This window comes from Bombina bombina, chromosome 11 (genome assembly GCF_027579735.1).
Source record: "Bombina bombina isolate aBomBom1 chromosome 11, aBomBom1.pri, whole genome shotgun sequence".
Taxonomy (NCBI): Eukaryota; Metazoa; Chordata; class Amphibia; order Anura; family Bombinatoridae; genus Bombina; species Bombina bombina.
This window is the reverse complement of record NC_069509.1, coordinates 46,700,444-46,715,168: the sequence shown is the minus strand read 5'-3', so window position 1 is coordinate 46,715,168 and position 14,725 is coordinate 46,700,444. Positions and strand designations below refer to the sequence as shown.

Genomic DNA, 14,725 nt, shown 5'->3' with positions numbered 1-14,725 from the left:
GCTCACGCACATGAAGTTCCAGGGAGCTAGCAATGATTGGCTAAAATGCATGTCTGTCAAAAGAATTGAAATAAGGGGGCAGTTTGCAGAGGCTTAGATACAAGATAATCACAGAGATAAAAAGTGTATTTATATAACTGTGTTGGTTATACAAAACTAGGGACTGGGTAATAAAGGTATTATCTATTTTTTAAAACAATAAAAATTCTGGTATAGACTGTTCCTTTAAGATTTTTTCTTTTTATAGTTTCAACCACATATGGGACAGAATTCTCGAACAGGTCATAGTCACTCCAGCCTCTCTAGCTTCTTGGGCCTCCTTTGTCCATTCTTTAGTGAATTGGCTGCTTAGAAACATTTAGGAACTGGAGAGGCTGGTGAGATCTCTTTGTGAGTGTTGCCCATGATAGCTATGTATAATTTAGGACTGATTAATAAGCTATTTAGAATGTTTTACACAAATTTTACAAAATATAGAAAAACTATGCAAGCAATAGCACAAGAGAGTACATAGGTTAAAGCATATTTGGATGATACAAAATACATGTGGAGATATTTCAACTCACCTGCCACTTCCACAATATCTCCAGGCACGATTTCTCTGGCCTTGATTCTCTGTACTGATTTCCTGTCGCTACGGTAAACTTTACCGATTTCAGGCTCATATTCTTTAAGGGCCTCAATAGCATCTTCAGCATTTCTTTCCTACAATCCAGAGATAGTCAAGAAAACATTATAATGCCAGTCCTAAACTGATGTTCTTCCACTTAATAAACTTGACAGCTGCTAATCATTCTGAAACTAAAGAGACTGAATGTCCATTTTATTTTTAATCTTTGTCTTAGCACTGATTTTTTGATGTTCACTAAGATTTATAAATGAAGGCATACAGAGCTTCTACAAACATCCATATGATAAACTTTTATCCAAAATCTTGTGCATGAGTGACAGTTTTTGCAATGGTCAATATAGTTGGCATTTGCAATTAAACAGGCTTTTCATTATTAATTTAATAATATTCTATTGATCCTGATTTTAACTATTTATATGGATCATTCATTAAAGTTTATTAGTTTGTTCACACTAAATATTTATATTAAGGATTATCACCAGCCTGCTTTATATTTTGTTACTTTTGGTATTCAAATTTAGGCATCCTGGAATGAAGATTCACTTTAATTTTCATCACCATCACTTTATGAAAATACTTGGCTGCTTACATAATACCACTTAATACATCTTTACTTATTTGACTATCTCATTACAGGTTACATCATCTTTAATTTTTAGCTGTACTAATATGTAATCCCACTTCTGCCACCAATCGTTTACAAGCTTTAATCTTTGAACACATAGGCACCATTAACTGACCACAAACAAATCTTTCAAGTCATGAAAAAGCATAGGCCCCAACATAGCCTGTGTAGTAGTGTGAGCAGTAGTGCAAAACACATATACAAGTTATGTTATATTACTTAAGTATTACGTAGGTTTTTTAGGAAACTATTCCCTGTAGTCCTTCTACCGCTGTCTGCCTTCATTGCATTTTGTTTATTGTACCCATGTATAGCTCTGCAGAATCTGTTGACACATTACAAATAAAGATAATATATAAATGTCGTACCTGCCAGACTCCAACAATCGCATTGGCAATGAGAATAAGGAGGATGACTAAGGGTTCTACGAAAGCTGTGATGGTCTCTTCACCTTCTTCAAACAAGGCGAGCACCTGTTAAAAAAGGATGAAATTATTTTTTTATCCGCAAGCATTTATATAATAAATACTGATATCTTAACCCCTGCCATGCTTACAAATCTATACGCTGCAGAGCAGCACTTTAAACAGAAACCTTTATATTATTTTTTTCACCTCAAAGGGACTTAAAGGATCACTCAATGCAGTAGAATTGTATAATTAACAAATATGTAATAAAAAGACAAGGCAATAACACCTAGGCCCATATTTATAAAGCTCCATACTGAGCTTGAAGGGTTGTGTTTCTGGCGAGTCTTCAGACTCGCCAGAAACACAAGTTATGAAGCAGCGGTCTAAAGACCGCAGCTCCATAACCCTGTCCGTCTGCTCTGAGCAGACGGACAGGAATCGCCGGAAATCAACCCGATCGAGTACGATCAGGTTGATTGACACCTCCCTGCTGGCGGCCGATTGGCCGCGAGTCAGCAGGGGGCGGCGTTGCACCAGCAGCTCTTGTGAGCTGCTGGTGCAATGTTAAATCATTTAGCGAGGTCTTGCGGACCTGATCCGCACTGTCGGATCAGGTCCGCAAGACCTTTGATAAATAGGGGCCCTAGTCTGAATTTAAATAAGCAATAGTTTTTTTCTGATAAATGTATTTTTTCTCCCATTTTCCAGCCCCCTGTATCATGTGATATACATCAGCCAATCATACACTTGTATATGTATACCCTGTGAGCTTGTGCACATGTTCAGTAGGATTTTGTGCCACAGAAAGTGAGCATATAACAAGATTGTGCAAAATTGGATAATGGATGTAAATAGGAAAGTGTCTTAACACTGCATGTTCTATTTGAATCATAAACATTTTTTTGACTTGAATGTCCCTTTAATAGTATTTAGTTATGTGCATAGTATATATCAGCATATAACTAAGCACTGAACTGCAAATGATAAATGAAAAAGATTTATAAAGTAAATGGTTTATTTAAATGAAAATTCTGTTAGCAAAGTTTTAATTGTTTTCTCTGAGCATTTCAGGGGCATAACCCTTAATAAAACCTCTTCAGTATAGTTATCTCTTTTTATGTGGTCAATAAATAAGCTCCTGAACTGATCACTGTTAACCATATTGCTGGGTCAATGTTCTAAATCCTGCAGGATACACTCCAACTTTTTGGGGGGCAGTGGAAAAACACATTCTTCAGAGTCAAATTACCCTAAAATTATGCAAAATAAATAAAGGTTATTTTATATTTGTTTCACTTATTCTGCCACTTTATTTCTTTTTTCATTTCTTTTTTTTCCTTTTGTTGCTAAATGATGCAATCTGTTTTAACTTATTTTTTTCTCCTGTTGCCTTCTGGGGTATCAGTCTCCTATTGGATAGTAGAGTGTCCTGATATCTCTATGCTCCCTGCAGGTCTCTGTCATTACACATCTCATTCCATATAAACAGCCTCTTGTGTTACACTGGAATAGATTTACAGGTATTTTATGGGTCGCTCTCATGCTTCATGCAGCTGTCGCTCTCTCAAAACACACACCATTCGGAGCTGTCACTCACTGCCAGCCAGGAACACCCTCTGTCAATCCTGACCTCCCCCCTCCTCTCCCTGTGTGTGTCTCTGTCATGTCCCAGCAGCTGTCTGACACTTGAGCTGGCCACTGGCCGGATAGAGTTATCTTCAAGACAAATTTAACCTGCAGAATGTGCAGCTCATTGGGAAAAATAAAGGTCAGGGTTAGCTTTAGGCTTAACCCTTTCATTGGTAAAGAGAGTCACACGCTAAGGCGTGATGGTATCAGATATGTGCGTGTCATCTTACACATGTGCAATCCAGTATACGGCCCTCACCTAAATAGTTTGCTAAATATGAAATAGCATGTTAGGCCTTGTGTGTTGGTGACTCTGTATAATTGTTAGTAGTAATAATTTATATTCCTAAATAATCTTTTTTATAATTGGATTGGATGTGTTATTGAGTTTTATAAAAGTGTGTTCAGCTTAGCCTCTGCACCATGTATCTGGGTATGTATTGCCTTTGTTACATGCACAAAAGTGTAAATCATGTGCAACTCTGTATACATATGGAATATATGTTGTGTATAAGACAATTAAATGTGCTTTCTTCTATAAGTCAAATTATGGATATATCAAAGGATATAAATGTTTCCACATATACTAGGTTTTAAATGTGTATATGAGTATGACTTATTGCATCTGTGTGTGCGTGCGCATGTGTGTGTGTAAATTGGGTGTATACATTTGCAAACATATCTTGTGCTATATCTGGCTCTTCTTTTGAGGTAACTATATACTATGAGTTGGTGTATATAGTATGTATCCATGTGTGTTAATATAGGTACAGAAGTGTCAATCCCCATCAGTATATTTACCTTATTGATTGTATGTTCCATTCCTTTGCTGGTTAATTTAGGTTGGTGACAGAGTACTGTATATTCTGATACAGACACTAATAGCTCAGACAGGAAACGTGTGAACAAAATGTGCAAGATTTTTTATATCAGCCTAATAACAAGATTAATTGATTCTTACTTATTTCCTGATCAGAAATAATGTATTTTAATGTATATACTTTAAATATTTTTTTTTTAATATGGGTTCTACAATGTTATTAATGGAATACTAAATAGGAAGGTTATTTCAAATGTCAGTCCTGATTTTATAAGGCATAAGGCAAATTAAATGTTCTGCTGTCGATCAGCCCAGCTAATGACAGTGAGTGGTCCTGTCCTGGGACATTCTCAGACAGGTCACAATGTGCCAGTGTGTAATGGCTTTATTTTTGTGTAATTGAAGCAGCTATTAAAGGGAGGGAAGGAGAAGGGGGTCACAGAGTATAAAAATTGCACTAAAGTCCTAAGCCACTACTGATGGGTAAAATGCCTGGTATGTGGAGGGCACAAACACAAGACATATGATAGATAGTCTGTATATGGCAAATAGATTCTAACAAAATGCAAGGCTGATGCATTTGTAAGAAAAGAGAGTGGCAAAAAACAATGCCAGTCTGTGAAACTGTTGTAAGTATACATTATAGCCTTCCAGCAGAGGTGGTACTCACCAGAGTTATAATAGAATTCAAGGATATGTGTACATCTACACCAAGCAAGTAATGTCTATGTTTTTATAGATAGATCAATGGGCAAACTTAGGGTGGAGGAATTGGTTATCACATTCCTGTGTCTGAACCTGAAGAGTTAAAGTCATCACTATCTAATTCTGAACCGGTTAGGAAGTTTAACAGTGTACTATATTGTAAGCCATGTGTGTGCATGTAACATAGTATAGTACTGATGGTGTGTGCATGTAACATAGTATACTACTGATTGTGTGTGCATGTAACATAGTATAGTACTGATGGTGTGTGCGTGTAACATAGTATAGTACTGATTGTGTGTGCATGTAACATAGTATAGTACTGATTGTGTGTGCATGTAACATAGTATAGTACTGATTGTGTGTGCATGTAACATAGTATACTACTGATTGTGTGTGCATGTAACATAGTATACTACTGATTGTGTGTGCATGTAACATAGTATAATACTGATTGTGTGTGCATGTAACATAGTATACTACTGATTGTGTGTGCATGTAACATAGTATACTACTGATTGTGTGTGCGTGTAACATAGTATAGTACTGATTGTGTGTGCATGTAACATAGTATAGTACTGATTGTGTGTGCATGTAACATAGTATAGTACTGATTGTGTGTGCATGTAACATGTAACATAGTATACTACTGATTGTGTGTGCATGTAACATAGTATACTACTGATTGTGTGTGCATGTAACATAGTATACTACTGATTGTGTGTGCATGTAACATAGTATACTACTGATTGTGTGTGCATGTAACATAGTATACTACTGATTGTGTGTGCATGTAACATAGTATACTACTGATTGTGTGTGCATGTAACATAGTATAGTACTGATTGTGTGCGCGTGCATACTGTGCATATTCCTTATTGTATAACAAGTGTGAATACATAAGCATTGTGTGTGTCCCTTTACCTACAGTGTATGAGTGCATATTTAATGGATTGTATATACAGTGTGTGTTTGTGCTCATCACAAGCTGTTCCAGTACAGTAAGCGTTGCAGGGTACCTTATATAGGAGATCGGTACACACTACATGTATATTGTGTTAACTGCAGGGTACCTTATATAGGAGATCGCTACACACTACATGTATATTGTGTTAACTGCAGGGTACCTTATATAGGAGATAGGTACACACTACATGTATATTATGTTATCTGCAGGCTACCTTATACAGGAGATAGGTACACACTACATGTATATTGTGTTATCTGCAGGTTACCATATATAGGAGATAGGTACACACTACATGTATATTGTGTGCTGTCCTTTTCTGCATATTGTGTTATCTGCAGTCTGTTGATGTCCACCCACTGTACTCAGCACACTGTTATGTCACGTGCCATGCTATGATGTGTTTTGTATGTGTCTCACTGGTGCTGTGTCCATTTCAACCCATGGTGGCTGCTTATTCCAGTCTTATTCGTCATTTGCTTCAATGTTATCCCCATTTTTTCCTCTGCACCCCTGATATGTTGCCCACCTGCAAATAGTATGTTCTGGAACCACCCCTGCTCTTAGTGCCCAGATTACTCTCTTCCATGTCCTGCTTGTGCCCAGACATGTATTTATAACATGTAGTTACACTACACACATATCTCTGCTAGGGAAAATAATGCATTCCAAGAGCAGCCTGCACATTCTCTTAGTTAACAACACACAGAGTGTAAAACTGTGGAACATGAGTAGAAATTTGGCATAATTTCACCATCCAAGGAGGCTTTTCACCGGCTGAGAGTGTCCTGAAGCAGGTACATACAGCAGGACTTGCACTGCGGTCTCATACATCTTCCTCACCTCTCTAGACCCATCACACAGATCTCTCCAATATCCTGACTACCATCAACTCTTCTCAGGTGTAGTGATAGAAAAAGTACACAGATTGTAGTTTCCACTTTTATAACCAATCCATATACTTACGAATGATATTATGGCAGCCAGAAGAAGAATTCGGACCAGCAGATCCTCAAACTGTTCTGCAACCAGTTCCCAAATGGACTTTCCTAAATGTATGAGGAGAGAAGGGAGTCTGAGATATTTCTAGGCATAAATCACTTCCTGATGTTAGTGATCACATGTCCTATAAATTCATAGCCTGTGTCACATGTTAGTGATCACATGACCTATAAATTCATAGCCTGTGTCACACGTAAGTGATCACATGGCCTATAAATTCATAGCCTGTGTCACATGTAAGTGATCAAATGGCCTATAAATCCATAGCTTGTGTCACATCTGTATCATACAGAATACATCTAGAAGTTTACTTTTACATGATATACAAAAACATAAATGCTAGTTATGAGGGTTGTAACTCACCTTCCTCTGCTGGGAGCTCTGGTTAAAGGAAGAAAAAAGAGAGAGAAAAAAATTAGTATGCATCCATTGGCATAGGGTTATAACCATCAAATTAAACATATCCCCTTGCTGTATGTACAACAGTCACTATATAATACAGAATGATCCACTTAAAGTACAGTATAAGGACGGGCCTGTAAGGAGACTTCATGAGTACAGGTCAACAGGACAGGTTCAGACAGTGCTGGGTATTTATCTAATGTTGGGTTACCTCCGGAATATGGATTATTAGAATAGGCAATAACAGTGTTTGTCTAAAGTAGGTGGCTTCCGGGTTCAGTGTTATCAAGGCACAGCTGTGCTTGTATATAATGTAGTTTAATATGGCTGCCGACTATCAGAACAGGTTTACACATTGCCAGGACAGACTTTTACTGTACTGCAGGTTTTAGCTAATCATGGATAAATCCTTGGCTATGCATTGTTATACCATGTCAAGATAAATTCTTAAAGGGACACTCAGGTTAAATTAAATTTTCATGATTCAGATACATCATGTAATTTTAAACAACTTTCCAATTTACTTCCATTAAAAAAAATGTGCACAGTCTTTTATATTTACACTTTTTGAGTCACCAGATCCTACTGAGCATGTGCAAGAATGCACAGACTATACGTATATGCATTTGTGATTGGCTGATTGCTATCACATGGTACAAGGGGAGTGGAAATATACATACCTTTGAAATTTGTTATAAAAAAATCTACTACTCATTTGAAGTTCAGACTAAGTGCTATTGCATTATCTTGTTATCTTGCATTTGTTGATTATGCAAATCTAATGTGTTGACTGGTCCTTTAAAGTTTTATCTAGTGTAGTACAAGGTCACATGGGCTTTGCACCTAGTTACAAACAAACTTGCATTGTTTAAAAGGCCTTTATTCCATTTATCATTTTAAAAAATCCTAGGGGGAAAAAAGTCCTATAAAATATAATCAATTGTTAATTCAATATGACCCATACTTCCTTAAAATGACTTGCTGGTGTCCAGTCATGGCATAACTAAATATTTGTGTAGAGAATATTAACTAGTAATTAGGTATATAAATTATCCTCTATAACTCTGCACAACACATGTTTTGTCAAATTGACCCTGTATTATACATATATTTTTTATAGCTTTAGCTCCAATTGCATATTTTTTAAGCTTCTACTGTTTCCTTTAAAAAAAAAAAAAAATCAAAACTATTTTTAGTAATGTTGCAATGTGCGAACAACAGCCAAGACTCAAGTCTGCTGTAGTAATGATAAGATTAGAAGACACTTTTACAAAAAGATTTTACAAAAGATTTCTACAAAAAGATCTCGTTAATTACAAATATTTTGGGTTACAATGATTAAGTAATATGACTATTTTTGTTTCCAATGTCTATATTTTTTTTTTACTTTTATGTTTTTATTTCTAAGCATTCATTAATATGACTATGTTTTTTTTTTAATTTTTCAAATTAATGTATTGCAATATTGTGAAAATCCATAAAATTGTTTTATTTTTTAGATGATTCATACATATATATTTTATATCATTAAGAGAGGACATTTGTTCTTTTACTTTAAAAATATAAAGCAGAAACTTTTCTCTGCAACTGATTAAGTTGATTAAATATTATAAACTGTTAGCAGATTAACCAATCCAAATATGTTAGTTTGTGATGGGGGGGGGGGATAGAAAAGTCATGTGCCAGTTAATGAGTTTAAATTCTAGAAATTAACATTTATTTCCTAAAGCAAAAAAAAAATAAAAAAAAATATTAGGAGATTTTTCTACAACATTCCTATAATTTGTCAGGTCTACCAGTTCTGTAAAAGCAATATATAGTTTTATAGTGAGTTAGAAAATGTGTTTGTATTATAAATGATGATTTTGCATAGCCCTGCAGGATTTGGGGATATACACATGTAATAAAATAATTCTGCTTGGGCCATAGGGATCGTGTTGAAGTTATGCTCAATGACCTGCTGTCAGCTGATGTCACTTAGCTACTATGTTTGATCCTAATGCTGCGGGAACAGAATGCTCCCAGCTCCAAATCTCTGTATCCATGGTTGGATATAAAGCTGTTGTGTGCTGACCAATGAGCATACTGGGCTGCAGAAGCGCTCCTTCCCTGCCAGATGAGTGACATGTTCCTAACTTATTTATACAACACAGCCGTTTAGTTCCCTTCGCAACAAGCCACAAGTCATTTGTAATGAAACATGTGCTAGTTCTTTTTATTATTATAATAATAAAATAAAAAAAGTTTAATATTTTTTTTTAAATACATGACCCTGTCAATTAATATTTTTAAAAAATAATTAATTAATAAATATATGCATTTACATTTTTAGCATAAACCTACTTGGTAACCTTTGCTTTAAAAATATGAATCATTCTTTGAGTGTTGTTCTTTATAAGAATTTATGTGGGTATTTTTTTATGTTAATTATTGTTTCTATTAATAAGTTTATTGTATTAGTTTTCAGAAGCTGCTTCTTGGTTATCATTACTTGACATTGAGACTGGGCTGGGTATATCCCAGGATAGAGAACCTCTCAGCAGTTTATAGCTTGGGGCTCTTTGAAGGACATAAGTGGAAATGTGTTAGTGGCTGCGAGGGAAGGTGACATCATACACTGGATCCTAAACTAATGGCCTGCAATATGAGGTGCCAGGGTTATAAGTATGTGTAGGGTATGTATATATCTATATACACAGTATACCTACATGTGCAAGGACAAGTACATCTATAGACTTTACTGAGAGTGCATAAGCCAAGGCTTGGGATGGCAGCTTTTCTTGCAGGAATGTGACATTTAGAGAGATTCTCTTATGTTCCCAAGAGGATAATAAAACACAATGATAGCAAGCTAGTAAAAAACAAAATTGGGAAGCTCAGTGTCTCATGGCGTTCCCCTGAGTATACATAGAGTTTGGTGTATGCAGCTGCATATTAATATAATAAATGTAATATAGAGAATGAGATACTGAGTTTATAAAAACACAATGCGTTTGTTACATTCAGACACTCTCCTGCTGCTCTGTAACTAGATGAGTCAGTGTCACATGTGCATATAGCGATCTGGGGAGGCAGATGTCCTTCCTTATAAGTAATAGGTAATCAAATTGCTAGAAACGTGTGCAGAGCCAGAAGTATACTTCTTGAGAAGTCTGCTCTGTTCTTATCACTGACAGCAAGGTGACAGTAGGCACAGAGCAGATTCCCCTGCCAGCCAGACATATCTTTTAATGGGAAGTGTAATACACTCAGAAAAACAACAGATTCCTCATATATATATATATATATATATATATATATATATATGTCAAAACAGTCAGTGATCAAGTCAATAAATATGCTCATTTATTTTCTCTCTTTATTTATTTATTAATTTATTTTATTTCCCTCTATTCCTGTTTCTCTTTTATCCTTTTATCTCTTTTTTTCCCCATACTATTTTACGTCTATTTTCTCTTATTCACTAACTTTTTTGCTTTGCTGATCTTTCCTTATTTCCCTTTCATGATCCCACAATAACACTGGATTATAACCTCTCCCGAGTTCCTTATACTGCTATAGTAACCTAACAATTAAATATGTTTTTGTGTCTGCAGGGGTTGCCCAGCACATCAGATCATTTTATTTTTAAAGAATATAACATCACATTTATATTTGATCAAACTTCAATTGCTTTCCCCTAAATTTCACAAACGAAATGCTTTCCATGTAGTAATGGTTTCTGTTATATTTATATGACAATTGCTAGGCTTCCCCATGATAAACACTACTGTAAAGTTACAGCATCAATATCTTTTCCCTTAAATATTAAAATGTTCTATGCAAAAACTTGTAAAGTGATATTGACACCAAATGTTTCCAGTGTTTCCAAATTAGCCATTGACCCCTTAGCTGCTGGTAGACCTACTTCAACTGACTTTAGAACTGTATTGAGATACAATGAAGATAAAGAATAATTTCAACTCACCATTGGGTCCAAACTTTTCAAAGTTCTTCTTGACCTGATCAGTAGACAGACCTGTATTCTCATTGACCCCAAAATAGGCCAAACATTCCTCTGTGGTTTTGGTGTGTGCGTTCTCCATCTTTACCTCTCAGCCCCCCGCCGCAAAGGGCTCACCTTGTCCGTAAAATTAAAAAAAGTTCTCCCCCCCACCTCTTGTTGTTGACAGAGAGCCTTGTTGGGCAGATCCCCCCGTTTCTGTAGCTGGGTTTCTACAGTTGAATCACCCTTAAGTCCCGTGGCTCAACAGCTCATCTCCTGCGCTCTGTCCTTAGCAGGAGACACCTTAAACCCCCAGACCCCACACAGAAGCTGTCAGAGAGAACCCTTGCTGGAGAGGTGCTTATAAGGGGACTTAGAACCTGGCACCTCAACCCTGTCCTCTGATTGGCTGATAGCAGAGATGATGTCAGCTTGCACATTAACACCCTGCCCAATCCTTTATAGAAAGGAGACCCTCTTTGGTTTTTTTTGTTTTTGCTGACTTGATATGAGCTTTGTAGGCGTGTTACACACACTCACACACTGAGCTGTCAATCAAAGCCCAGGACAAGCTTGTAAGAAGACCCTGTAGTGTCCCTCCCTCAGATCCCCCTACAGCAGCCTCCTCTCTACCCCCTCCTCTAAACTGATTCAAGTTATTTCTGTCACTGTCCATAATTGTTATATATAAATTGGAACATGGACTACTGTTGCACACTAGCTGCTTGTCAGTTACACAATTGTCCTTGCTTTTGAGTTGTTTATTACACAATCACATTTACGAATGCCTTTAACTCTTTCTATTTTTCTAAACTTTTTGTATTTCTATTACACTTTTATTATTGTATTTAGGTGCACACATTTGTGCACACTATTTTCACAAATATCTTAAACAATGTATTTTTGCTCATACTCCTGTCCTCAATATTTCTAAAATAGTGTGTGCTATTCTTATCAAATTAAAAATATGGGATTAGATCCTATCTCTAAGAGATTTACAGATTGTTTATGCTGCAAACTCAGTTTACAAGTGTGAAAGAGAATTTACGTATTAGTAAATTCCTACACTTCTATGTAGAAAAAGTCCTCTCTTTTAAAATACAGTATATGTAATAGATACATATATTTTGTTTATGAGTGTGTGGACCTGAGTGTATGGGAAAAATGAATGCTGAAATTAAAAAAAATGGTAAAAAAAAAGGACTGAAAGTCTGTGCTGCAGTATCACACTAAATTTTTAATTAAAAAGGTTTGCTTTAAAATGAATTATATAACCATGAGTTTAGCATGAGTCGACTAATTCAATCGGCACATAGCACATACCAAGTAAGTGATCACAGAAACAAAAACATTTTCTAACGTACATATAAAAATTTAAACTTTCATGATTCAGATAGGGCATGCAATTTAAAAAAAACTTTTCAATGTACTTTTATCATCAAATTTGCTCTGTTCCCATGGTATTCTTTATTGAAAGTTAAACCTAGGTAGGCTCATATGCTAATTTCTAAGCCCTTGAAGACTGCCTCTTATCTCAGTGCATTTTGACAGTTTTTGACAGCTAGACAGTGCTAGTTATAGATAACATTGTGCTCACTCCCTTGGAGTGAATCAGCACTGCTAAAATGCAAGTCTGTCAAAAGGACTGAAATAAGGGGGAAGTCTGCAGATGCTTAGATACAAGGTAATCACAGAGGTAAAACAAATATTAATTTAACAGTGTTGGTTATGCAAAACTGGGGAATAGGTAATAAAGGGATTATCTATCTTTTTATGCATTAAAAATTCTGGAGTAGACTGTCCCTTTAACCCATTTCATGCAAAAAAATATTATATATATATATATATATATATATATATATATATATATACAGTATATATTTAAACATTTTGAGATGCTAATATTAAAAGATAAATCATTAATTAATATATATATATATATATATATATAAATGCAATATGCTTTCATTATTTATTTTGCCCTCATTTCCTGTAATTCCATTTTGAAATTGTGAGCTTTTCAGTTCCTGTTAGAAATGGAAGTAGAGAACACTGTTATATTCCACACAGCCATTGGCTGTATACTCTAGTGACCTATTTATAACTGTCTCTAATTGGTCACGGTAGTGAAAAAAACCTAAGTTACAACATGGCAGCTCCCATTGTTTTATACACACTAAAAGTTTACACTTATTTTGTCAATATTTAAACAGCTAATTAAACGTTTTTAAATATATATATATATATATATATATATACATGTTATTCTTAGACTTAACTTTTCTTTGAATGCATAATTTTATCTAGTATTTATTTAGTGTTTAATGTCTCTTTAAATTGAAGTAGTTGACATTGATATTGGAACCTAAGAGGAAATGCATCTTTGTGTATAACTCATCATTAGTGATAGTTCAGTTGGTGAATAAGGACATGTCCCACAAATATAAAAAAACAACAATAAAAATACAACAGTATACTTAGTGATGTACATTGGGTAATTAGTAGTTATAGATCACTGTTTGGATACTCTCCAATTAAGTGATAGTTTAGTTTCTTAATTGCACCAGGGCACTTAGTAGTATTTTACCCTAACAACATTCCAATTAAAAAAAAATATGTTTGTAAAGTAACCATGAGAAAATAGCATCAGCAGAGGTTAACTATTAAGACAGTGTAGAAAATGTTTGTGAAAATATCTTCCAGTTTGTAATTTTAAGAAAAAGAACAATTATTCTAAAAGTGATGAACATATTGTTAAAAAAATGCATTTTGTTGATATATATTTATTTATTTATACAGGTACCCTCAAATTACAACGGGGTTCTGTTACTGATGGAACAGTTGTAAAAAAACATTTGGTGTAAAATGAACCCGGTTATATAATGTAAGTCTATGAGAAGTAGATGAGTTAGGCTCCAGGCCCCTCTCAGAATTGACATTAGTAATGTAATATTATATGTGTTATTATGTAATATTATATTATATTTGTTATTATGTAATATATTTATAATGTAATATTATATTATATTTGTTCTATAATATATTGTAAATATTATTATGTAATAATATATTATATTTGTTATTATGTAATATTATATTATATTTGTTATTATGTAATATTATATTTTATTTGTTATTATGTTATATTATTTTTGTTATTATATACTATATTATACTTGTTATTATGTCATATTATATTTGTTATTATGTAATATTGTATTATATTATATTTATCATGTAATATTATATTATATGTGTTAGTATGTAAAATTATATTATATTTGTTATTATGTAATATTGTATTATATAATATTATATGTATCATTTAATATTACATAATATTTGTTATATAATATATTATATGTTATTATGTAATATTATATTATATTTGTTATTATGTATTATATTATATTTTGTATTATGTTATATTATATTATATTAGTTTTGCTATTATATAATATATTATATGTGTTATTATGTAATATTATATTATATTTATCATGCAATATTATATTATATTTGTTATATAATATATTATATGTGTTATTA

At 34.1% G+C, this 14,725-nt stretch overlaps 1 protein-coding gene across 2 annotated transcripts in view; it reads right to left on the bottom strand.

The window, feature by feature from the left end:
- Nucleotides 1–11,518, bottom strand: part of ATP2A1 (ATPase sarcoplasmic/endoplasmic reticulum Ca2+ transporting 1) — a 28,821-nt gene extending 17,303 nt beyond the window's left edge. For both annotated transcript variants that reach the window (XM_053695028.1, XM_053695027.1), the window contains exons 1-5: nt 11,159–11,518; nt 7,153–7,170; nt 6,754–6,836; nt 1,625–1,729; nt 567–705 (exon numbers count right to left, since the gene is read on the bottom strand). In XM_053695028.1, the coding sequence (XP_053551003.1) occupies nt 567–705; nt 1,625–1,729; nt 6,754–6,836; nt 7,153–7,170; nt 11,159–11,276 (463 nt within the window). In that variant the 5' untranslated portion in view covers nt 11,277–11,518. The remainder of the gene's footprint in view (nt 1–566; nt 706–1,624; nt 1,730–6,753; nt 6,837–7,152; nt 7,171–11,158) is intronic.
- Nucleotides 11,519–14,725: the final 3,207 nt, after the last annotated feature.